The 27,578-nt window shown below is 37.7% G+C and overlaps 1 protein-coding gene and 1 long non-coding RNA gene across 2 annotated transcripts in view; both read right to left on the bottom strand.

The window, feature by feature from the left end:
* Positions 1–14,895: 14,895 nt before the first annotated feature.
* Positions 14,896–18,910, bottom strand: LOC141369437 (uncharacterized). Its single transcript, XR_012373119.1, has 2 exons — positions 18,260–18,910; positions 14,896–18,021 (listed from the first exon to the last, which is right to left on the bottom strand). It is a non-coding gene; the product is annotated as an uncharacterized lncRNA (long non-coding RNA).
* Positions 18,911–21,818: 2,908 nt separating this feature from the next.
* Positions 21,819–27,578, bottom strand: part of rbms2a (RNA binding motif, single stranded interacting protein 2a) — a 46,615-nt gene continuing 40,855 nt past the window's right edge. The window contains exons 10-14 of the mRNA XM_055185104.2: positions 24,387–24,431; positions 24,125–24,235; positions 23,980–24,051; positions 23,780–23,888; positions 21,819–22,541 (exon numbers count right to left, since the gene is read on the bottom strand). Coding sequence (XP_055041079.1) covers positions 23,808–23,888; positions 23,980–24,051; positions 24,125–24,235; positions 24,387–24,431 — 309 coding nt within the window. The 3' untranslated portion in view covers positions 21,819–22,541; positions 23,780–23,807. The remainder of the gene's footprint in view (positions 22,542–23,779; positions 23,889–23,979; positions 24,052–24,124; positions 24,236–24,386; positions 24,432–27,578) is intronic.

Here is a 27,578-nt window from a genome sequence, read left to right as displayed (position 1 = left end):
ATTTGAACTTTGGCGGAATTTCGTGCCGCGTTAACCAATCAGGAGCCTGCCTGCTGCTGTGGTGGCAGCCCCGCCCGGAGTCACTCACTCAAGCAGTCACTCGGAGCTATATGACACAAGTTGTTATTTCTATTAGGAGACAGGAATAAAAAGGACCTCGCTTGGAAGAGTGTCAGTAAGGACTTTGGGCAACCTGGTAAGTTGTAATACACACTTCCCTTTTGAGTCACGTGACGTTTATCGACTCGCGCCGTTTATTTCCCCCCTATAGTAAGGTTACCCAATACAAACTGATAACTCTCTTGATAAATGCACAATCAACATCAGTCATCTTGCAAACAGACACTCGCACAACAGTTGCCCCTCCCACAAGAAGCGGATTTTGCCTCGGACGCGCGTCAAATGCTTGCTTTCTCCGCGCGTCTACTCCGCTCTACACGCGCGAATGCATTCAAAGTGTTCACGCGGCAAACTAGGCGCGGTACACGTGATTTTGACGCCCAAAACGCGTTTGGTGTAAACTCTGCATTAGAGTGGGCTCTTTGAATATAAATGGTGGGAGGGATAGACAGCAGAGGGAAATCCAGTGTTTCCGCCAGGGGCGGAGTGGGACCCAAAAATCTACCGGGAAATTTCATAGACAACCAGCCCTCCATGGTAAAAAAAAAAAGAAAGAAAATGGTTCCCTGTAAATAAGCAAATGCTGAAATCTAAAATTACAATAAAATGACTGCACAACAACATGAAATACCAAGTGTAATAATTATTATTTAAAAGATCTTAAAGTCAACAACAGTTCCCTAGTTTTAGGTAAGCTTAAGTTATGGTTGCAAAGCAGTTGCTTATAAAATTATTAAGCCTGTTTCGAGAGAGATGTTTTATGTGACAAAATGTCAGTCATCGTGTGATAACGAAAATATAACGAGGCTTAGAGTAACTTACATGTTCTGAGCAGGTGTTGTCAGTGAACAGGCTTTAAACTGTTGGCTAAGTTACAGACACTCGTGAAAAACTGATGCTGATTATCTGGGAATCTTTCTAACAGCAGTCAAGTTGTCATTGTTTGTGTCAAAGTTGTGCATTTGTTGTAACATTAAAACAGGAGATCAGACTTACTCTGTGCTGCTCAAAGTGATGCTCGGGGCTCCATTCCTCTATGGGTGTGCGAGGCTATGCTTTTTTATTGGTTGTTGCGTTAAATCTTACCCAGATACAACAGTGCTATTTTCTGATTGGCTATTGTGAAGCCTCTTTCTTTTTTTTGATTGGCTGATAGAACTCCAGGGGAGACGGGCTTGATAGAGAGAGCGGTGCGGCCTGATACATTTTGAGCACTGAAGCATATTAAATATATGATAAATAGGTTGGCCGGAGTGCATGACTAAAGACTGAAAGCACGGCTATTATCAGACCGGGTTTTCTTAAAAAGCTCACCCTGGCCGGGGTTTTCAAATATGCTCGGTTTCAGTGCCCTGATACTGCGGTTTCGTGTGGACGAACGGCTGAACCGCGTGAAAAAACTCACGGTTATAAAAATACACGTGTCCGTGTGGACTAGGCCTAAAGCTACCGAAATGTCCGCCCTGCCAGACTGGCTGTTTTAAAGAAATAAATTCCTTTCTGGATTCGCGTTGTTCACTCATTTATAATAAATAAATCTTCTAAAATATCATAATTTCCCCCATGGGTTTAGTTTCATGCACAAATAGATTTAAATCAACAGATGATGATTAGGCTACGTCTCTGTTTTGAGAAATAATAATAAAATAAATAAGCCTACACGAAATATGTTATAATTATCAGATTGACAATTTAAAAAGTATTTGAGTTGCTGTTCTTTTTTGTGACGCGCTGTTAAACCAAAGCAGCAGAAAGCACGTCATGTTTTTAATGATTTTAAATAAGCACAAGGTTTTCTCCTTATTGTGAGTTTACACAAATAAAAAAATAATTTTTTTTAGTTTCGAATGTTATTTTACTTTTATCTGTATGGCAATAAATTAAGGGTAATTTAAGTTGCAAGGTCATCAAGGTCATTCACATGCGCATATACACGGACGCAGCGCTGGACTGCGAGAAAAGACATGATTAAACTTTCGATTTAACATATTACAAGTTTGTTTTTTGGACATTCATTTGGAATCACTGTACTCATATTATCAACTTATCAGGCCATTAGTTATTCAGAATATAGGCTATAAACGCTGCGCGTCTTCTGTGCTTTAGATCGACCCTCACAAAGTTTCACATTAAATGATAAGATGTAAGGCTTTACACTGAATACTACTTAAATGCGACTGCAAGACATTTAGTCGAATTTGTTTGGAAGGAAACTTACATTATTCCCGTGGAAGAGACGGACGTTGGTAATAAAAACTTGAGGCAGATGGTGAGACGGTTTCGTCTGTTTTCAGACAGCGGGATCAGGGTACCCGCGGGTGAACCGCATAATATTTGATGTAACGGGTGTAATAATATTAACGTGTCATTTGCGTTGTAGATGCAGGTCGGGACTCAATAAGCAAGAGTAGGCTAAACTGCAGGTCCAACATCCAAGACCAAAATTCGACTCGATTCCGATAGGTAGCAGTTTTTAAATGGCTTATTTGTGTTTAAGCTCTGTCTGAAGAACGTTAAAGGTTTATATTTAGCTGCGCGATTTGCGGTGTGACCGGGCCGGGCTCTTTGTCAAACAGGCCGGGTGTGGAATGCTGGAATAAATTGCTGCTGATGTCGGGTCAGGTGTTGTGTCAATCACAGCGGTGCGCATTATCAAACAGGACTGTGCGTGACTTTGCAACAGCTCTGTAACGCTAAACATGAGCACGAACTTGCACACTACATTACAACTACAATGAAAGATCTGTATGAAGCTATAAAACTTACGTATTTTTTAAGAAAATACAGTTTAGATCAAACATAGAAAAGCAATATGCTATAAATATAAGGAAACGTAAATGACAGCATGAAAATGATAAAAAATACATGTTAGTTTACTGTAGCCTATATTTACATTAAAAAAATAATGTACATTTATAATCATCATGGGCGCCCCCTGCCGCCACAGCTGGAAAAAATCCTAGAGGAAACACTGAAATGGTAAAGGAGATAGTTAAAATTAACAAGCTTGATGTATTACTTTTGCAAGAAACCCATAGTACAATAAAAGATGAAGTTGATTGGGGTTTATTTTGGGAAGGACAACACTTTCTAAGCCATGGAAGTTCAGTTAGTGGAGGGGTTGCAATTTTGTTCTCTAGTCAATTAAAAATAAATATTTTAAGCTCTATTGATATAGTTAAAGGTCGAGCTTTAATGACTAAAGTTAATATTGAGGGTTCCATTTTTTGCTTCATAAATATTTATGCACCTAATGTTGGGGCTGAAAGGATAATTTTTTTTAATGATATTAAAACATTTTTGGAAAAAAATGATTGTGATTATATTATCTTTGGTGGTGATTATAATTGTACTATTGATTTTAATGTTGATAGGATTAGTGAGGAGCCACATTAACAATCTAGCAAAAACTTAAAAAGTCTAGTACTTCAATTTGATTTAATAGATGCACGGAGAATTAAAAATCCAAATGTGAAGCAGTATACGTGGGTAAAAATGTTGGATGGTAAAGTGAGCGCAGCTAGATTGGATAGATTTTACTAGATCAAAACTAACTGACAGTAAAATTATACCGGTTGGCTTTTCAGATCATCATCTTATTGTTGTGAATTTACTTTTAAATCATGAAGCTAATAAGTCTCAATGGCATTTTAACAATAAGTTGCTTCGAGATGCAGCTTTTTGTGAGAGCTTTAAGATTTTTTGGGAAAAATGGAAGGAAAGAAAACATTATTTTGAGTCACTAACTAAATGGTGGGAAGTTGGTAAGACTCAAATAGAATTTTTTGTCAACAATATACTTCTTTTTCTACTGTTATGTTAAAACGGGCCATAAATGACCTTGAAGAGTCTATAAAACAAATTGAAAGTCACATTTTAAATGGTGGAGCTGCTGAAAGTAATAAAGATCTACAAAAGAAAAGAATGGATTTGAGTTCTATGCTACAAGAAAGGGTTAAAGGTGCCCTTGTGAGGTCAAGGTTTATTCAATTAAAAGACATGGATGCCTCAAGTACTTTTTTCTTTGATTTGGAGAAATCCATTGTAGAAGGTTCAGAGAATGTCATGTCTGAGATGTCCTGATGGGAATATTACAATAGATGGAGTGGAAATGAGGAGATGTGCAAGGGCTTTTTATACAGACTTGTATGGCAAGGAACAATGTGATGAAGGCTGTGTACAGGAGCTGGTGGAGGGTCTTCCCAAGCTCAGTAAAGTTGAGCAAGCTGAGCTGGACAAAGAAATAACTCTGGAAGAACTTACTATAGCCGTCAATCAGATGAATTCAGGGCGTGTTCCTGGAATTGATGGACTTAGTATTGATTTTTATAAGCACTTTTGGGGACTTATTGGACCTAATTTACATGAAGTTCTTGTGAGCTCCTTTAAAGACAATTTACTTCCCACTTCCTGCAGAAGAGCAGTTTTAGCTCTACTTCCTAAAAAAGGAGACTTAACTAACTTAAAGATCTGGAGACCCGTAGCTCTCTTATGTACCGACTACAAAGTTTTGTCTAGAGCTTTGTCCAATAGACTGAAGCCTTATGTATGCTTGCTTGTACACATGGATCAAACCTACTGTATCCCAGATCGAACTATAATGGACCATTTATTTTTAACAAGAGATATTCTGGATGTGTGCAAAGTGTATGATCAAAATGTTGGGATTTTATCCCTTGATCAAGAAAAGGCCTTCGACAGAATTGATCATAATTTTTTGTTCTCTGTTTTAAAAGCCTTTGGGTTTGGGGAGAGTTTTGTAGCCTGGGTAAGCCTCCTTTAGAATGAAGCTTCATGTATGGTGAAGGTGGGAGGAGGGCTTAGTCGCCCAATAGCAGTTGAAAGGGGAATAAGACAAGGTTGTCCTATTTCTGGGCAACTTTATTCATTAGCTATTGAGCCCCTTTTATGTTTTTTAAGAAATAAGTTGACTGGTTTTAATTTGCCTGGCTGTAAGTTTGACTCTCCTCTGGTTGTTTCTGCATATGCTGATGACATTAATGTTTTTATCAAAAATGATGATGATGTACATGAAATTGTAAAGGCTTTATATATTTTTCTATTTTGATATTTTGTGTATTTAAATATGGTTGAGGAAGTGGCATCACGATTACAGATGTTAACTGAATTGGTACAACAGTCAGTTGCAGGTAGAAAATGCTAGGGAAGAAACTACTCTAAGGGTGGTGGCTTTCCCATCTGATGATCCACTGGAGGGTCCTGCATCTGGGCTTGCTCCTGAGACTAATTCTTTACCAACTTCTGTGTCTAGGCCTTCCCTACCAGTGGTAGCTGAAGGATATGTGTATGTTCCAAGAGAACGGAAGTGTCCTCATTTCTCAGGAAAGGCATCACAAGATCTTTTAGGGGTAGAGGACTGGATAGATGAGGTGCGTAATTCTCTGACCTTACATCACATGTCAGATCTTGGACAAACTTTTTTGTGTTTGATTTGTTGGATGGGGAGGCTAAGGCAGATATTAAGTTTAGGACTCCTACAGAAAGGGATACTTCAGAAAATATTTTTTCCATTTTATTGGAAACATATGGGTCTTTCAAGTCTCATGTAGGGTTACAAACTCATTTTTTTTTATGAAAACAGATGGAGGGGAAATCACTGCGGGAGTATTATCATGCATTAATGTCTTTTATTGAAGCAATTAAGAGAAGAGACCCAAAATGTTTTTCAAACCCTGATTCTGTCCTTATCAGTTTATTGAACACGTGAGGGATTGCATGTTGAGATGAGAACTAAAGCAACGGGTGCGTATGGACCTCTACCACTCTTTTCTAGATGTCAGTGGATTGAGGAAGAGGAACATACTGTTAGTCAAAGACCTTGTGCTTATTCATATAGTAATCAGGGTAATGTTGGGGAGGTGCATACTAATGTTGCATCAGTACAGTCTGTTCATGAACTGGCAGAATTAAAGGAGTGTCTTTGTAAACAGCAAACCCAATTAGATATTATTATGAAACAGTTTGAAACTTCAATGCTCCCAAAAAGGGTTGATGTTCGCACACATAGTTCTAAATTCCCCTATCAACCAGACGGTAAATCCACATGCATTCGCTTTAAAAGCCGGGCCATATTGCTAGGTTCTGTAATGTTATTTCAGCCTCATCTCAGAACGGGAGGGATGGGCCAAGAAACTGGAGTCTGGCTACTTTAGTAGCTAGGTCTGCAGTTGACCAATTGGAAAACTAGAACCCTTCATTGCTAGTGGCCAGGCAGCAGATGGGGGGTCTTTGGGCAGCGAAGGACGTAATGGAAACAAACTTATAGGGAATTGTCCAGTGGTAGAAATGATGGTGGGGTAATACCAGTGGCTTGTTTATTAGACACCGGTTTGATTGTGACCACCATTACTTAACATTTTTTTTTGTTGAACATCTTCAGCCAATTTTGGAAAAAATAATTATAGTCTTGTAACTGGTTAAAGCTAAAAGCAGCCAATGGCCTTGCTATTCCATACTTGGGTTATTTAGAAGTGGATGTCCAATTCTTGGTAGGTCACTTCCTGGAATGGGAATTTTAATAGTGAAAAGTGCAGATTAGTTACAAGTTCAGGGGCAAATGGAAAAGGTTTCAGACTTATTGGGGATGAATATAATTAATCAGTGCTATCATGAACTGTTTATACAACATGGAAACTCCTTGTTTTAGGCCCCTAGTGTAAAATCATCTGGGAAAGAATGGAAGGCAGTACTGGCGAAGTGTAGACAGCTGGATCGTGTTCTTGAGGTTGGGCTGATAGGTCGAGTTCGAGTTCATCCTGGACCCTGTGTTAATTTCAGCAGGTACCTTGAAGTTTGTTCCAGCCATTTGTCGTACTGATGTGGGGCCTGCGTTTGCTTCAGGGTTGTAAGAGCCTTTACCTGTAGAGAACTGCCAATTGCCTTGTGATTTACTTATATATTAACCCCTGGGAGACTGGACATGCTGGTCGTGAATGTGGGGACCCAAGAAAGGTGGATCCAGCCTAAGGCTGTTCTCGGCGAATTTCATTTGCTTTCGCTACAGCCAACAACACATGTAGAATTTAATATGCAAGTATCAACAGAAGAGCAGGTAGCTGTAGTTCAAAAAGTGGCGGTAGAAGAATTCCTGCCAGTGGATTTTTCTCAGTTAGTGTGGCCAAATTTAGTGGCGCGAATCAGAGGCCCGCAGCTTTCTAGAAAGGTATAGTGATGTTTTTAGCCATGGGAAGAGCATAAGAACATAAGAACATAAGATACCTTTATTAGATCAGGCACCAGTGTGACAACGTTATTATTATATTGCCGCCAACTCAGTATGACCAGGTAAAGATGTATATCCAAGAGCTGCTAGATCAAGGGGTGGTAAAACCAAGTTCTAGTCCATATGCTTCACCATCGTCGTTGTACAAAAGAAGGATGGTTCAATTAGGCTTTGTGTAGACTATCGGCAATTGAATCTAAGAACCCCCTAAAGATGCTTTTCCTCTCCCATGGATTGAGGAATCCCTAGATGCCTTGGCTGGGGTTAAGTTATTTAGCACTTTAGACCTAGCTAGTGGTTATAAGTCCCTGTAGCTAAACAAGATCAGGAAAAAAATGCATTCTGTACTCCTTTCGGGTTCTTCAAATTCTCTCGGATGCCCTTTGGATTGTGCAATATGCCAAGCACCTTTCAGCGCCTTATGGAAAGAATATGTGGGGATCAGCGGTTTCATGCGTTGCTCCTATATCTGGATGATATAGTTGTTTTTTCAACTTTTTCCAGCAACTTTTGAAACCATAAGAAATGGTGTGAGCGCCTGCAGAAAGATAACCTGAAGGTAAATCTACAAAAGTGGCATCTGTTTCAGACTGAATTAAAATATCATGGGCATGTTATTTCTGCGGAGGGCGTAGCAACGAACCTGAAAAAGGTCAGTGCAGTTTCTCAGTGGCCAAGGCCTGGCAACATAACAGAATAGCTTTCTTTCTTGGGCTTTGCATTGTATTATTGTAGGTTTGTTGAAGCATTTGCATCCGTGGCCGCACCATTGCATAAGTTGGTGGGATCTTTGCAGGGTAGTAAAAAGCATAGTCATAGAACTTTGGGGCCCTTTGGTACAACACTGAATGATGATTGTGAGAGGGCATTTGTGACTTTGAAAAATAAGTTGATGCATGCCCCAGTGTTGGGATACGCAGACTTTGCAAAGCCATTTATTTTAGAAATCGATGCAAGTCACCATGGACTAGGGGCAGTTTTGTCCCAAGACCAGGGTTGGCAGATTAGGCCAATTGCATTTGCAAGTAGAGGTCTACGGCCCTCTGAAACCAATATGTCCAATTACAGTTCAATGAAATTGGAACTTTTGGCATTAAAGTGGTCAGTAACTGCAAAGTTTAGGGAATATCTAATGGGGAATAAGTTTGTCATGTATACAGATAATAATCCCCTGAGTTACTTACAGATGGCCAAATTGGCAGCTGTAGAGCAGTGTTGTGCTTCCCAACTGGCACTGTTTGATTTCGAAATTCGGTATAGTCCAGGGACAGCCAATCGAAATGTGGATGCACTGTCGCGTCTTCCCTTACCTGCAAGTAGTCAGATGTTGGGTAATGTGGGGACCGTGATTCCAGATGAAGTGAATGTAGAGCAAGTGAAGGCCAATTGCCACATTCGTGCGTTTGCTGAAAAGGCTGTGCCGATACGAGAAAGATCTGATCTTTCAGCGCTACAGGCTTTAGATCCAGTAATTTGACTGTTTATGGTACATTGGACAACGGGAATTTTGCCCTCCAAGCAAGAAGTGGTGCAGGGTCCTGAAGGATTTAAATAGCTAGTTAAGCAGTGGTTCTGGTGAAGGCTACACAGCCTAAATTTCACACTTATATGGGAAGTTTGACTGCATCTAGACCTTTAGAAATTATCGCTATTGATTTTACTTTGATGGAACGAGCTAGTAACGGTCAGGAGAATGTTTTGGTTGTGACGGATTTGTTCTCCAAATTCACCCAAGCGTTTGATACTTCAGATCAAGATTGGTTGAAAAGTGGTTTTGTGTATATGCGGTACCCAAGCGCATACATTCAGACTAAGGTCAAAGTTTTGAGAGTGAGTTGTTTAAACAACTATGTTATCTTTAAGGAATTCAGAAAAGCTGCACGAACCCATATCACCCTGAGGGGAATGGGCAATGCGAACACTTCAATCGTACGTTACATGATTTGATGAGGACCCTGCCCCCAGAACAGAAGGGCAAGTGGCCACAGTTCCTCCCACAACAATATTTGAGGTCCATTTGGTAACATATATTTTTTAGATTTTATAATAACTTATAATAAGAGGCTATCCATTAGGTGACAGCCGGGCAATTGTTTTTTTATTTCACCAGTTTTGGATATTCTCTTGCATAAAACAGATGATGCTGGAGTACACAAAAACTGTTTAGAAAGCTTTTTCATAGTTTGGCTTCACTTGTATGAAAAATAAAGCCACCAAGTTTCAAACCTGTCAATGCTGTATTGAGCTATCAATGCTGTTGTGTGGTTCACTACAGGAATGAACCAGTGTGTTTGCTTCAGACGTTATATTTCATGTGACTGTTGGCCCTGTCCCAAAGGCACACTCCGGACTTGTGGACCTCCTCAGAGTCAACACTTTGATGACATCATGTAGTGCAGACTTTAGGGGCCCTTGACGTGAGTCCACGAGGCGCACTGGAGTCGTATTTTGGAACAGACTCGAGCGCCACACCGGAAATAGGAAGAGAAGTTGCCCATCAGTGTGAACTCCTCCCATCTTTCGTCTGATTGCTCTTTCGCAAGGACTTCTGGGTTGGTAAAGTGCGCAAAGCCTGCTGCAGTGCAGGTTCTGCAGAAGAACACATCAAGGGTGCAAAGGGGGCACTGATGAGCACACTTTGGAGTGTAAAAATTACAGATGGGACACCCTACGGACTCGTAGACTTTGCGAGCATGTGCAATTTAAGGCCACAAGACCGAAAGTCCACATGAAGTGTGCCATTTGGGACAGGGCCGTTGACGTAACGATACAAACTCCGAAACAGTGATTCATTACAAGGACTTTTTGAGTTTGAAGCAAGCATCGGAGCGTAACATTACTACTAGGGGCGAAATACTCTGCGTTCGGGCCCAATTCCGAGCTCAGAGCGCTCTCCCTGGACAGCACGCCAAATACGTTTACAAATTTAATCCATCCGACTTATTTGCAGGTGTAAACTTGTGAAATTAAACATAACAAAAGCATTCGTCTTGTAAACGGATTTGAAATTATCACGTGCTGAGTGCTGACTGTCGCGTCACATAGACGACGAAGTCAATTGAGATCTGTGTAACTCAGCTGTAAGTTTTATTTAATATCAAATGGTTTGTGCTCTCTATCATTAAAAACAATCAAAGCAAACAGCATGCGCAGGATTAATGTACATGTCAATGGCGTTCACAAACACGCAAGATAGGCTATGTATGTGTGCTTGTTGTCAATGATGGTTACTGGTCAGAAACATGCTTAAGCTCGGGGAATGTGTGCCTGTCAATGACGGGCATTAAATCATCGGGTGCAGATTCCATTTGGGCCTGGTGATGAGGCAGATGGGTGCAGATAGCCATCATCCCGAAGATGCACTTGCCTGCAGGTGGCTGCCTGCATTCACAGGGCTGTTCCTCAGCACCCTGATGTCATGCACAGACCCAGGATATGGATTGTGAGTGCTGAGTGCTTAGGTGCTTCATCTAAATAAAGCTGCAGAATTGCCACAGCTGTGTTGAGATGTCGGTAAATATGACAGTTTGTGAGAAAAATACATTTGAATAAAGTTTTGTTTCATATGGTATTCACTTCTATATGTTTTAATTTATTGTGATGGTTTTATGCATTAATTTATTTATCTTTAATCATGTTTCATGTTGTTTTCAGTAAATAAAAGGAAATTGCATTAACTCATGGATTAATCATTGCTTAACTGAAAAAGAATGTATTTACATTACCTGCATTTGTCTAGTTTGTATTCAAGAAGTTGTCATATGGCAAAACATATTAAATTACAGTTTGCTTGTTTTACTTATTTTTGTCTACTAATAAAATGTGTGATATAATGAAGTATTGGTCAGCAGGTGTCATATTTATCGTGGATAACTGTTGGGGTAGGCTAGCAATGTAATTCTGGGGTATGGTATCTTACTTAACTATTAATTATTTTTTCAGAGTATAAAATCAACTATCCAAAGGCGAGATCTTCGAGCAGCTGCCCGTCCGGATGAAACGGTATTGTGATTTCATCCTCCTTAGTTCTTGATGTGCCTCATGAACTCAAAACAAGCCATAGGTCACATGATAACATGGCGGATGATGTCCATACTTAACGCATATATGCGATAATGTACATAATCTTTTAGCGCTCGTTAAAGGCTGGGTGCATAATTTTTGACAAACACCCTGAAAAAGGGAGTTGGGCCGACTGCCAAAACAAACGCCAATCAGCAGTTAGGGGAGTGTCTACTAACCGACATCGTTGCCTGGGTTTAGGTGATTTCAAATGTCAACATTGGCTTTCAGAGATCATGCACTCCACCTTTAAGTAGGTACTCATTGAAATTAGGTACCTACTTAGTGAGTATGCAATTTTGGACGCAGCTAGTGTAGGTTGTTGTAGGAGTCTGTAGACAGAGTAAATTGCTGTTTTCGTGCTGATGAGGTTCAGATCAATTGATGTAGCTGAACTAACTTGTAAATACTTGTATATAGTGTACATTTTTGTACAGTTTATTTTCTTTTTGATTATTTTGTTACTTTTACATCGTGAAGTTTACGCTTTACTGTAATTCCACTACTTTTAGCTGTAACAAGCATGTTACAAAGTTTTTTTTTTTTTTTGAAAAATTATTTTGTGAAAAATTAACACTTGCAGACAAGACATTTCTGATCTTACATCGCAGGACTGTGGTGGGCAGCGCAATGAATCAATAAACTTCATTATGCCGACAGTGCGTATAGAATAAACACAAAAAATCTAGACAGGACAACATACCTTTGTTTAAAAATTGTGCGCAAGTCATAATCCATCCAGTCTCATGTTTGAAAATTATCTTTGCCAAGCAATCCCAGTATGACATCAACTTGCATTTGTAGTTCACAAAAGTAATAAATCTGAGAAATGTTCAGTGGTGGACAGTGACGAACTTAAGTAGTTTTTTTTTGCGTATCTGTACTTTACTCAAGTACTTTTATTTTGGGAGACTTTTACTTTTACTTTACTACATTTTAAAGTCAAATTTCTTACTTTTTACTCCACTATATTTAAAAAAATTGGTCATTCCTTTTAATTTATCAGTGGATAAAAAATGTAACTGGGCAAACTAAAACTGCACAAAAAAACTAAGATGCACACGTGATGCGTCAAACCACCAATCAGGGTACAGCATGCGCTTCGTTTTGAACTTGTTTTGGTTGCCGCGCTGTTTCACGTAAGCTACGCGAGTCACGCGAGTGCAGCAGCCAGCCAATGCATAGTTTGGAGAATGAAACTGCATTCAAAAACAACGGAGGAGATAACTGACCCGTCACAACAACAATGGCCTTATTTACGCGCTTTTTTTAAGTCCTTGAGTAAAAGAACGAGTCCTTTGTGTCTTCTCTGCCTGCCTTGAAACTGTGCTATTTCGTTTTAAAAGAATACTCTTTCAAATCTAAGGAAACGCGTAGAGGTAAGCCATTTTTATTCTGGTTATATTTTTGAATGAGCAATCTTAACAGTAGCTTGCAGAAAACTGTTAATTGTGTTGCTAAAATATATACGACATTATCATGAATGAACTTTAAGCTATGCAGGCTGAAGCTATTTTTAGCCGTATAGTTAGCTGTTTCACTTAAGTTCATTGTATCTGAAGCTCAGTGCTCTGTTATTTTGAAATGACAATTAATCACTATCAACACTGTTGTAAAATATAAATGACATTTTGACTAGCCATGCAATGTATGCTTAAACAGGCAGGTGGATTGGAGTGCTCCCTATTAACTGAGATTGTTATTAATATTTTCAAAAGTTTTGCTTCCAAAATATATAAATACATTTAATTATGTATTACAATATACATATCACATGCTAAAGCACATGAAACGTTTCTGAAATTATATTCTGTAAGGCTTGTTATATTTGTCAAAGAAAGGGAGACTGATTTCTAGATAACGTTATGTATTTAATGTTTTGAAAACTATTGTGAACCTGTGCTTAAGTCAAGTTTTTATTACACTTAAACTGTTAAATTATTTAACAAATAAATCTTGAAATGAGACTTACTGCTCTCAAATCCTGTTATTTCATTTGATGCTAAAGGAAATTTTTTGTTTTTAAGGTTTTAGGCTTATGATAATTTTAAAAGACATCCGTGTCTGATTTATTACTGTCCTTCTATTAATTGATTGGTTAGCCAAGAGAGTTATTTCACATAATTTGAGTTTTGTGACAAAAAGGATACGGCCATAATAAATCACAGTACTTTTGTACTTAAGTACATTTTGAGGCAGATACTTTTGTACTTTTACTCAAGTAAAAATTTTAAGCAAGTACTTCTACTTTTACTTGAGTAATATTTTACCCTGGGTATCTTTACTTTTACTCAAGTACATGATTTGTGTAATTCGTCCACCACTGGAAATGTTAATATTTTCTCAGATGTTTACATCGGCTTTCATGGAAGAGAATGATCCGCGATTGTTGATTTTACAACCGTGTTAAAACTCCATAGTATGTGTGAGTGCGCATTTAGTTTCAGTTTTGGTTTCACTCGCTCCGTGTCTGACAAAAGCTTCACAGTCCCCAAATTCTTAAAGAGACAGTACACAATTTTAACACATTATATATTTTCAATGTAAACATACAGAACATTTGTCTAAATGGTCTAAATCAGTGGTTCCCAATTCCAGTCCTCGCCCCCCCCCCAGAATGTTTTAAATATCTCCTTATATGAAACACCTGATTTCACTCATCAGGCTCCTTAATTAACACACTAACGAGCTGATAAACTGAATCAGGTGTTTTTATATATGGAGACATATAAAATGTTCTGGGAGGGAGGGCCCGAGGACTGAAGTTGATAACCACTGGTCTAAATGATATACATAAATAAAGTAAGCTGACATATTAAGATAATTTCTAACAAAAATATTCAAAGGCTGAATCTAAAGCAAAATAGGCTCCTACAGTATTAGAGTCTTACGTGTAAAATAGCCCATCCATATAAAAAACTTCTCTAAAATAATGCAGTGCAAACCAATCTAACAAAAAAGTGACACCCATTGCGGCCCACAGCCTATCATTTTATTGTCTGACTGTTCAGTACTGTTCTTATTTACATTTAAAAAGCAGACATAAAAGTAACTTAAAAGTTACTTTGCCTATTAACTAATTACTTTTGATATACAGTAAAGTAATTAAATTTTTTTTAAAAGAAGGGACTAGTAACTGTAACTAATTACTAATTTTCAGTAACTTGCCCAACACTGGTTACCATGTGTGTGCACCAATAAATTACCCTTCACTTGACTCCATGCGGCTTCTGTTTCACTTTTGCCTCCTATCCCTATGGTCAAATTTTGCCAAAAGAACCCATGTAAAGCTAACTTCTGGGTTGGCCTACCAAAACACATCATCCCTGCAGCTCTCTTTACCTCACAGCTGGCCAATCAGAATTAAGCATTCCAGAGAAATGTGTAATAATTGAAAAGAAACACAGAATGCACCTTATGAAGTTGGTTATTATGGCACACTTTAAATACAATGAATATCAGAAACAATCTACAACTTACAAAAAAGATGCTTTTATTATTAAAAAAGGAGCTCAACAGAACATTTAAAATAAACAAGAAAACCAAACCAGAAGATTATTTTCTTTTTTTACATCAAATTAAAAACAGTAAAACAAACTGTGGCACAGAAAGGCACATTACTGGCTGGAAACTCTGGTTAATGCTCAAACAAAATCAATATAAAAAAGTCTTCAGATATCTGTACAAAATGTATTACTGTATAAATACGTTCATAAAGCTGTTCAAGAGACAAGCCATTTGATAGTCACAATACTGACATCAGAAAAACATCTCTATGGCTAACAATTTCTATAGGAAACTATCCAGATATTAAAGCAACTATAGCAAAATAAACTTTTCTAGAATAATGGTTCTGTATTTTATAGTTATGTCCGATGAACAGCTTGGACACATAATGGTAGCAGTGATACTTTGAAACTATGTAATGAGCTTATTAGGATGACTCAGGAAAGACATTTATAACAATTAATCATAAAATGGCCCTGATATGTCACTAGACATTAAGAAATCATTTTCATGTCAAATACTTTTATCACTGACAACAGTAGTCTGGCCAGGATATTGTCATTTAAAAAGTGGAGTTGCAGCCCTCAACTGATGTTTATGTTGTCATTTTGTGTATTGACCACCACTTGGAAATGGGTATAAACGGAGGTCGGAGCCAGCTGCAAATGGGTGGGTTAGCAGCAAGTGGGTGGAGCTTTAGCCGCAAGTGGGCTGTACAAACTTCCAGAGGATTCACCACCGTCCCATTTGAAGCGTAAACTCCTCCTACTTGCACATTTCTGAAATCCCTCCTACTTGCGGCATAAGCTCCTCCCACTTGCGGCATAAGGTCCTCCCACTTGCAGTCTCCGGGCTGCAGCGATATATACTTGGAAAGTTGTGTGATTGCAGTACCAGTTTTAGCCACAAGTTTTTTGATTGCAATACCAGTTTTGGCCACAATCCTACATACTGTTCCTTTAAGGTATCTTTTAACATACCAATGTCTATAAGGGTAGCAGCTATTTAGTTTAACATTTAAACACAACAGGAAATACAGATTCATAGGAATCATACACTGAATGTCAAGTTTCATCCCCAATGCAGAATGAATGTTTTTTACCAGGTTTGTAAAATAAAAAAAGAATTTCATTCATGAGGTGAACTGCATGGTGTATTCTTACTGTGGGTTTACACAGCGTTGCTCACTCTAGATTACTCGCTGGGATTTAACTTCATGTCATGTGAATTTTTCACTCGAGTTGAATATTTTCAACTTGGGCGAAAACGCGTTTGAGGCGAATAGCGCATGTTTTCACGGCAAACGCGCCACCCATATTGCCTCATTCGCATAGCCCACGCGAGGACGCGTCTGATCGCGTCTTTGCCTTGCCTTTGTATGTAATCTACTCGGGCCAATCGTTAAACTCGCATCTGGTGTAAACCCACAGTTAGAAACAGTTTTAGTTTCAAAACAAAACATTTGACATTTTTAAAAAATCAATCATTAATAATAAAATCACGTTGACAAAGTAGGCAAAGCATAAGAAATAAAAAATTAAAAACAGCTTTATCTTTGATTTATTCTGCATTTAACAAACTGAAACTTTATATTTCAGACCTCATCAGATCTATGATCATTAATGCATTTTAATTTGATATTAGATTTAAGAGTAATAAATGCTGTACAATCTAAATCATATCTTACAGAAGCATGTTGTTTTGTTATGACATCGCTATCTTTGGTAGCAGGAATTCATTCTTTGGAAATAGGAATATCACATAAATGACTAGCAAAAGCCTGAATTTCAGCCTGAGTGAAGAGGATGAGGTATACACATCAACTCTCTTTAAATGTCATTATTCTAGCAGGTAATCGATTTATGAGCTATTAAATATTCTTACCTCAAAGCATTTGTATGGATCAACATATTGCCAAAACATCTCACGATTAAAAACAGTTTTGAGATCATGATTATGGCTTTACATTCAATAAATTTAAACTGCACTGCACGCCTCAAAGGAATGGTTATATAGCCTAGTTATGAGCCCTTTGACACACCACTTCTAAAGAGACTCTGATGGTCTACATCCAAAACTAGACAAAGACTGACAATGACATTGATTGAGTTTGATTTCAGATGTTTTGGAATAACAAATCATGATCAGCCAGGAAGATCAATTTCAAGTAAAACAACAGAGATAGAAAGACAAAAGTGGAAGTAAATGTTTTTGAGTTGTGCATGAAAAATTTCAACACAGTGGATTTAAAAACAATCACTATTTAACACACAGTCCTTCCCTATAACCAGAGGAGCTCTTCAGTATAAAGCTTTGCCTAAAACACTACAGCTAAAGTGTTTGAAATGTGAAGATAAAAAGCACACGTACATAAAAACAAACCATTATAAAACACAACACAGCAGCATAAGATACAAAGTGACATCATACTATACAGAACTGCTTCTGTCCTTTGTAATCAAAATCATATTGATTGTTGTTCTTCTGCACATTTCATGTCTTACACCAGCACCAACAAATATCTCTATGGTACACTGTCAGAAAACAATTCAACATTGGCACTAATATACCTTTGAGGTACTAATATGCACTCTCTGGTATCAATGTGTACCTCTGAAGTACTATTACAGGTACAAAGGTGTACTTCTACTGCCCCAGTGACAGCTACACTGAAAAAAATAAAGGCTGGATTTACTTAAGAATATAGTGCATCATTTATGCAATTGCTTAAAATTTCAAGTAAAACTTATTTTAAAAAGTGGATGCAAAAATGATGCACTAAATTTTTAAGTAAATCCAGCATATTATTTTCTTTCTGAAAGTGTACACAACCAAAGTCCACAACCTGATGAGGCTACTCTATCCCAGATAGCATGCAACCATTGAAACAATGTTAAACATCGTTGATTTGTCAATGTTAATACCACTGAATCAATATCACGTTCGCACCCTCCATTAATATTGAAAAAACACTGAAATGTCAACCAATCACCATTATTGTGATCAGTGTTTGCCCCAGTTGGGCCCTTTACTCTTGTGTTTTAATGTTAAGTTTTCTTTGGCTGTTGAAGCAGTGTTTTAAAATACATCTGCTATTGCAAAGAAAACAAAGATCTAGGGCCCTATCTTGCACCCAGCGCAATTGATTTTGTCAGTGACGCATGTATCATTTCGTATTTTGCACCGGCGCACAGCGGGTTTTTCCCTCCACAGACGCACGTCGGCAAACTAGGGAATGAACTTGCGTTGCCTGGGCGGTTCAGCGCAAAAAAGGAGGCGTGTTCCGGCACAAACCATCTCTTATGCTATTTTGCAGTTTCAAAAAACAATTGCGCTACTAACCAAAAAAAAAAACTAGTCTAAAGTCAGTGGCGCGTTGCGCGTAGTTCATTATGCTATTTTAAGGGCTCATGCTTGACCATAATGTATAGCGTGCACAACACGCATTGCTTTTATCTAATCTACACAGATGCAACAGTTATTTTTGCAAATCATAAATTGTTACAATAAAAAATATTAACACATGAGATAAGGGAAATCATTGTGGTGAGCATTGTGGTGATAGCTTTTATGTATTGTGTGGCTGCGTTAAAAAATTCTCATGCAAATAACGATTAAAATATTTTCATAAGTTTGTTGTGTGGCTGTATTACGTTTATTTTATGTAAATAATAATTAAAATGTTTTCATAAGAAACCTTAATGTATATGAACTTGATTTGTAAGTGTACTTTGGGGTTGGACCTTTCTTGCGTTTCCGATTTCAAAGCAAACCCTTTCAGTGGTGAGGGTGGACGCAGCGATGTCCTCTGCTGGCGTCAGGTCATGTGTAGAGGCAGATCCACCTCCCGTTACACGCCGTGCCCGATTTATGCTGGCAAGCTTGGGATTCCCCCGTCTCCTGATATCATTGTAGCGGATGCCAGCTGATGAGACAATTGTGGCTATATTTCCTCTCACTCCTGTTTAACCGACGCTGATTTGTTTCTCCCAAGTCCCATCCCCATACAAAACAACTTCTCTGTCTTTGACTGCTCTTACAAGAACGTGGGTCTCCTCGGCTGTGAACCGCTCCTGGTGTGCGCCTGGTAAATCCGTCATTATAATAGCAACCGGCCATGGAACTTGCGCCCTTGCGTTTAAAGGGAATGTTGGATAGTGTTCTGATTGGTTTATTTGACGTTACGCCCAAACCACACCTATGAATAATGAACCTACTTCAGACTAACCCCTTATTGATTTGCGCCTCGCGCAAGAGTCATTTCTCCCGCCGGGAAAATAGCAACAGCGCCCAAGATCCGCCCACAAAGTCACTTGCGCTTTGCACTTCGCACTTGCGTTTCAGATCGTTAAAATAGGGCCCCTAATGTTTTCAAACAGTTTAATTAATTTAGATATACCTAAATAATATTAATGAAATACTGTTAAGGTTGTGCAAGAAATGGATATTACAGTACTAGTTGGAAACTGTGTCAGGTCTGTTATTTTGAGGATTATAAAAACACATTTAGAAGGTTAAACTACTGAATCTATCTCTGACATCATGAATCGGTCTATGAATCTCATCAATGGTGACGATCAACAAAAGAAAGCTTCATGCTGCAATGCACGCTGGGTATCATCGTAGTACTTAACTAATGTATAACTCCCAGCATGCATTGCAGTTGATCGTTTTATCTGAATTTGTTTGATGATTGTCACCATTGTTGAGGTTTGTAGGATGCGTAAAGATATCTGAATGTGTCAACATTTTTTCTGCTTATCTTGTCACAGTGGATTTACAACCAGAACAATTATAATGGTCAAAAATGGATCAACATAATCATGTAACGCTGCTTAATTTTATATCATCTTGACATCTTCACAAAAAGCAATCTGTGTCAACTTAACTTTGAAACACATCTTTCTTTTCAGTGCACATGCGTTTCTACATAAACACACACGAAAAGAAAAGAAAGATTTAACTTAGTGAATGTTAAAAGTCAAGGACCCAACCAAAGCAAACACCGATCACAACAATGGTGGTTTGTTGAAATGTCAACACCTTTTCAATACCAATGGAGGGTACAAACCCGACACCGATTCAGTGCAATTACCATTGACAAATCAACTGTTTTTAACATTGTTTCAATGGTTTGCATGCTATCTGGGCATGGCATATGTCATACAAAAATATATTTTTGTTTTTTAATAAAATATCTAAACATCCTAATACATAAACAAAAAAAATGTATAACAGGAGATATGACAGTACTTTTAAGTTGGTCCAATTTAACGGATTCATGATGTGAGGAGTAGAAAAGTATAAATATCTTGCAAGAACTTTCAATACTGCATTAAAGTTTCAGCAGAACACAGAAGTCAATATAAGAAAGGGGAATCAAGAACTAAACTCATTCTGTGTCCAATGATCCTCAGTATATTACTTTTATTAAGAGAATATGTTTTTCGTTGACTTGTTGGGTTTTATCACTTTCTGTCAAGATTAAAAGGTGTTTGCAAAGCATAGTCAAGATAAGTTCATTGATTACTGGTGTGCCTTTGCAAAAGTGAATAAAGTTCAATGAGCATCAAGTTATAAAGGTGTAGGCCCCAAGTATGATGAGTGATGTCACACATCCTTTGAGATGATGCCCTCAGGCAGAAGGCTTTGGAGCATTAGATGTATGACACATTTATGCAAGAGGCTTAGTTTCTGCAGTTTGAAATTTAAATATCATTTTGAAAAGTTTTAGGCTAATATAACTGACTAACTCATATAAATTGAAATGTATTTATGGTAGATGAATTCTTATTGCAATCTGTGGCATGATGTATGTTTTAAATGTTTAATTCAATGGTTTATTTGTTTAGTAATGTCTACTAACGTATTTGTTTGTATGTATTTACTCATTGTTAACCACCAGCTGTTGGATTAATAGTAAAGCTGTAAAGTGATATCAGCGATTTGTCTGCAGGAATATTCAGTTCAGTTCATTTAACCAAACAGATACAAAACTGATGCACATGGTTTATCATGTGGAAAACTGCATATGGCTACAGTCCTGTAACAGTGCCAGAGAAGAAGCCTCATCAGGTCAATATATTCTCATCACTTCTATACAAGATTTGGGATAAAACCATTTAAAGTCACTTCCTCTTAACTCCTATCCTGTAAGAAAAGACATGCATCATAGTTGGGTTTCCATCCAAATGTGAAGCGAATGTTTTAAAAGTTCTCAAAACAAAAACAAAAAATATGAATTAGATGCGTTTCAATACAATTTTTGGGGTGATTTACAGTGGGATTGGTAACCTAGTAACCAACAGTAAATACAACAAGGCATGCTTGGAAAATAGAAACAAGGCTACGTGTAGTCACGATGGGGAAAGTTATACATTTACTAGCAGTGCAGCTTGTTATTGCCAAACTGAATGCTGTGCACAGAAGAAGCAATTAAGATTTGTTGATGCAGGCACGAGCAGCAAGGGCATTAAGACGATGTCGAACCACATATGGGGAAAGATAACGTCAGCTGATACAGCTAGACGATCAGTCATTTGAGTTTAATTTTCGCTACGTCAGAATTTATTCAACAAATGCGTTTCCATCTCACATTATTTGCATTTACTCTTTTTTGCATAGGTCAAAAACCACCTCAAGTGAAATCACTCACTTCAAAATGCACACAAAATCATGGCCACTTTTGAAAGCCTGAAATTTTTTATCAGGCAAAATACAGCATTATAAGATATTTTTTTGCTAAAGTATTAAGGGAATTGAATATAGAAATATACTTTTAAAATGAAAGACTTTTAATCCTTCAAATAAATATATAAATCAAGTTCATTATTCTGAAAAAAGTCAAAATGGACAATAAATAATATTTTGATTGTCTGTTACATGATTATTTAATCTTTTAGAAAAGAATGATTTTTATTTTCCTTGTCATGTTCCTTGTTATGAATAAAATATACCATAAGGTATTTTGACAATACAATTAAACTGTTATGACTTCTATATGACCTTATCCCATTGTTTGAAAACCCCTGCTTTAGGAGATTAATGTCTTCACTATTTCTCTCCAGATATTTTAAAAACAGTTAGGACATGAAGAAGTGGCTTTAAATGGTTTCTTCGATGAACAGCAAAATATCAAACGACAAAAAAAATCCATTGTTTGCATCTATAAAATATCTCATTGCTAGTTGACTGAAGACAAAAATGCACACGTATAAAAAAATAAAAGGTTACATATTTTACAAAAATAAAAGACACTGAATTTCTCATCCTCCCCATACTAAAGAATTATTTCTTAAAAAATATGAATTTGCCATGACAGACATGAAAAGAACACATTGTGTTTCTCCTTACCATTACAGAAAGAATCTGTTTTTCTGTCTTTTTCTGTCAAAATAGTTTATAGACTGCTAGCTCTTTCGTGCTGTCTCCCACCTTCGGTTGAATGACCCCTGATGAGAGAGGAGTTGAATGAAAGATGAGCGATGTATTTGTTTGAAATAAAGAGACGCTCCTTTAATGTGACCTGTGTCCTCTCTGAATCCTCTATGTCTGTGGTCATCTGTGAACCTCAGTGAGATTTCCATTGTCTACAGCTCTTTGTGAAGACCTGGAGTGGGTAAAGAACAAATAAAGAATAACATTTACTGCAATATAGTATAGTGAATATTATAAGAGAAACTTGCAAAAATATCTTCCCACATTTAACAATCCTCTCAATCCTACAATCCTAACTTCAATCCTACATTGACTACTGACCGTAAATTCTAAATTTTTATAGTAAAAATTACTTAAGACAAATTTAGTAATATACAACCATGGAAAAAATTAAGAAACCACTTCAAAGATTATTTTCATTTTTTTTTTGTTTAAGTTAAATTGTTAATTATTAATAAAAATAATGTTTTCATTTGCATTTATTTACTGAAAATTGAAAAAGTGTTGTCTGATCTTCAATACTTCACGGAAAACAAATTCAAATTAATTTCTCAATAACAAAATGCTATTGTTTTTACACGTAAATTTCAAAAATATTAAAGATGTAATTAAAAATCAGGGTTTTTTTCATAAAATGTATGTATCTTTGTATTCAATCAGTCTTTTACATTGCTGTTGGGTGACTTTATGTCGCTCATAAGGTTTGCTTTTGTTGAAATTCAAAAGACACTGGACAGAAATGGCTGTAATACATGTAAAAATGGTGTTTAACTCTCTCCCTGTCGCCTTTTTAAAAGAAATTGCATTTTCAGGATTTTTTATGATTTTCAAAAAAGTTTGTGTTTTATAAGTTGAGTAAGAGCGCCACCTAGTGGATAATACAGAAATCTGTATTTTCCTAAAAACTCATCATTGGCAGGGAAGCTTTTTCTCTTAATTGACAAGATAACTCCGTCAATGGCAGGGAAGGAGTTAAAGGCAAAACTGGAGTGGCCCCTACATTTTTACAGTATACAGTAGTACAGTATAGCAGTGTTTTACTTTTGTGTCTTTTATAACCCTACATAGTCGTCAACAAGGCTAAAACATCTTGATCAACCTCAAACCAAAATTAACTTCTTTTAACTTGAATGCTGAATATAATGTAGCATTATCATAAACATTATGATTATTTAAAAGTGCTGCATAATTATCTTCAAATTATTCGTTTTTGTTTGTAAAATAGAGCACTAAACTTTGTAATTCACAGATTCTGAGGATTATATGAATTTGAAAAACTGTGTGATAAAAAGCAATACACTGACAGAGATCAGAGTCAAATCCTCCAGTGAGTAGATGTTCATATGTTTCACCATGAGTATAATTCATGAACAGTGAACGGTTAATGCACTGCTAGTTTAGCAAGCAAACCTGTTATGTAATAGACAGCTCAGAGATTTCATTTATTGTGCTGATAGGAGTAATTTGTGTGTTCTGTAGGAGTTTCAATGGGACACTGCTGTTGTTGGCCACTGCTGTCCTGCAATACAGAAACAAGAATGAATAATCTACAAAAATAGACTATGCCCAATAAACCGTGTGATCGGAGGTTAATTCTGTGGATGTTATACCTCTACAGTAGAGGGAGGCATCGGGGTGTACTGTGGGATATATGTCCCTTGCATAGCTGCGTTAGACATATACTGTGGACAAAAACAAAAAGTTGAATAAATAGTTAGTTGTCATCTTTATTATGAGAACGAGAGGGCTGCCCACCGTGGCGGCACTGCCAAGTGACAGGTGACCAATCTGCTGGGTCAGGGGTCCAATCAAAGATGTGGGCTGAATAGACATGGGGTGATCCATCGCCTGGGTCAGAACTGTCCCCTTCAAAGAGAAGCTTATCATTTGAACAACATGTTAAACCAACACTGATTTTGTCATTGAAAAGATGATGCTGGATCTGTCTTAAACTAACATTTTAATGTAACTGTAACAGTTGGTGACATAACTACATAGATATGAATACATCACTCACATTGGGCTGCATGAGGTATGACTGATGGTGCATCCAGGAGGGGACCTGCACAGAGTTAATACACAAAAGCACAGACAAACAGCTTAATATACAAACTACATAATCTATAGACTCGAAAACATTCAAACATCCCCATAAAAAGATCACATTTGGCTTATATTAAATAAACAATGTCTCATAATCTTATTTTAAATTAAGCACGTCCTAAAACGTCATAAATAAGTAAAAGCAATGTTATGGTAACCCAGGTTGAATTTGTTCAACAACCGGCACAATATGAAGAGGCAAAGGTAGGAATGTTGCCAGGGACAAACCCTGTAAACATAAGACTTACATGTAGAGCGCATGCATGTGTTGCAGGCTAAAAGACTTGCAGTAGCACAAGTAAGTCTCCTTGCTCGCCTGAGTTTTTTTACCAGTATTTGCTAGAACCCCATAGAGGTTTGTTAGAACTGAGTCCTTTATCCTGCCCATCATTACTAGACATGCCCCTTACTCGCCGATTGGCTACAAGTGTGCTTTAGTACTCAGCCCGACACACTTTTTTCAAATACAGCTTATCCCCCCTTTTAAGACCAATGATTGTAATGGTACCTATGCTGCCATACACCTGTCACCTTTTTTGGCAAAAGGGTCATACAAACATTAGTCTGTCTTTGGACTGTTGGACAGAGTTAATTCAATTCAATTCAATTTATTTATTTATTTATAATGCCAAAGGATCGTCTCATATTATGATTAGTAAACTTGTTGAATTTTATTTATCCATGTTTAAGTGCTATAATTGAGTCCCAGTGCTTCTATAAACCTAGAAAACATGAAAAAGATCAACCCATTAAAGTGCCCATATTATGAAAAACTCACTTTTTCTGGGTTTTGGGGTGTTTTTTGTGTCTCTGATGCTCCCACAAGCATACAAACTTGGAAAAAAATCCATCCATGCTGTTTTGAGTGAGATACAGGTTTCTGAATGTCCTCTGCCTTGAGTCTCAGATTGCGCGAGTTCAAACTCAGCTCCGTTGTTACGTAACTAACCGTTTCGTCACATTCAGTTTGAATTTTCCCATCCACCACCCCACTCACAGGTCTCCACCCACCAGGGAGCTAGAGAGAGCACAGAGCAGTCAGTCACTTCGCTGATACCCTGCTGTTATCATGTCTCACTGAAATAACAGCGCTATTTGGATATTATGGATTATACTCCCGCCTACTTTTAAAAACAAAGTTTTAACGCATGGTTATTGGAACCCGGAGTAATCTTATATACAGTGTGTTACGACGCAAATAGTCATCAGATTGTAGGCGATAAGACCTTCATGCGAAATCTGATGTAAATAACAGACTATGTATCTATATTTCATGCATTATACGCATTTGTGGACAAAAATGGTCATTGGATGTATTTTATTGGACTTTCATGGATCATTCACACATCTGAAACAGACTGGATTCGATTCGCGATCGTTGTATCAACACAAAAGGTAAGAAGTCACGTTATATTTGCACGTTATATTGTTGTCATCTTCTGTCACAAAATACTACATTACTGATGCTAGAGCATCTGTATCTCAAAACAGAGATCATACATTCATGCTAATCCCGTAAATTATACCTTTTAAATGTATAGTGATGTTAAAATTGTTTATAAACAGTAACTTAGGCTATATAGATTTTTTTGCAGGCTAGATAGTTTACAGCGTGGTTTCGAAAGTTAAAAAAAATATTATTTTACAATTCTACAAGAACTAAGTAATAGTGCTTTGCCAAACTAAAAGTTTTTTGCCAAACTAACCGAGACCGGGCCTTACCGCCCTGGCTTTTCTGATGAGGCTAATCCCCGAGCCTCTTATAACTTTACGGTCCGGACCTCCCGCTAGCATCTAGCAATTAGCACTCGGTTCACAAGCAGTATACATCCCCCGCCGGGTCTTAATTTCTGTAATTTGCGAAAATAATGCGTTTGAAAAGGTTTATAACGGGAATATGTTAGTATTGACCAGGGAAAACGAGTGTATTGTTGAGACTGCTACATCACAATTTACGCTGGAATCTTTGTGTGTCATGAGTTTCTTCTCCTGTAGTGTCCTTATTAGTAGGCCTGTCACGATAACAAATTTTGCTAGACGATAAATTCCCTCAGAATTTATCGCGATAGACGATAACATTGATGCTCCGGGACCATTATAATAATGCAGATACACCTTTTCAAAGATCTATAAACTTTTATTTCTAAACAATAAGTAATACTGGAACTGGAAGACATTTTAAATATCCACAAGAAATGAACAAAATAACAGGATGATTGCGTTTTAGGTGGTTCACCTCGATCATTAGGTTTAAATCCAAAGTACTCCCACACTGCAGCTGTAGCGTTTGGTTTTGAAACTTGGCTGTTTACACGTGGTATAAGTGGACGAGAGAGACATATCACGTTTACACCTGGTATTTAAATCCGTGTCTTTTGTCCACTTTCGACCGCTTCTGTCCTGAATACTGTGAGGGGGTGGTCTGTCGAGACGGTGGGCGAGTCTCTCCGCTGTCATTTAAACGCCAGCGGGAGTAATTATGAGTTTATATGGACCCAAACTAATATATTATGTCCACTGCTTGTTTAGCAAGTAAACATGCTGCACATTATTTTCTACATGTATATGTTAGAGCTTTCTCAGAATTTTCAGCACAATTGATGAAATAAGATCGCGCAACTTTCACACGCTTGCAAAATGAAACTGCGGAGATCGCCCGCTTTAGTTTATCAATGAAAGGCTAAAAATAGCACTGTTCACCTTGTGTCAGAAAAGTCAGAAAAGACGTAAAACATTGTGATCCGATCGATGGAAACGCATGTTAATGACAAGTGTAAACAGCCTCTAGTAAATCCATCTTTTTCTCCAACTCTCGTCTCAACTAGTGTTTTCTCCTGCTACACTCCTCACGCGGCGCTCATCCTCCTCAGTACGCCTACTGTGATAGGCTACGCCAGAAGTCCCCCCCTCCCCACACAGATCATGCGACTGACAACTGACTGACGAGGGTTCACTCCTTGTCACTCGTTGCACGGAGCGGTCATACAGTCTCTTTGGTAGAGAGAGAGAGAGACAAGGAAAACAAACAAGCATGCAAATGTGAATTATCGCGGCCTAAAAAAATTATCGAGCTCATTTTATTTACCGTGCGATTAATCGATTTATC

The sequence above is a fragment of the Misgurnus anguillicaudatus genome, chromosome 14 (assembly GCF_027580225.2).
Source record: "Misgurnus anguillicaudatus chromosome 14, ASM2758022v2, whole genome shotgun sequence".
Taxonomy (NCBI): domain Eukaryota; kingdom Metazoa; phylum Chordata; class Actinopteri; order Cypriniformes; family Cobitidae; genus Misgurnus; species Misgurnus anguillicaudatus.
Note: the sequence above shows the minus strand (reverse complement) of the source record. Positions and strands in the feature narration are given on the sequence as shown.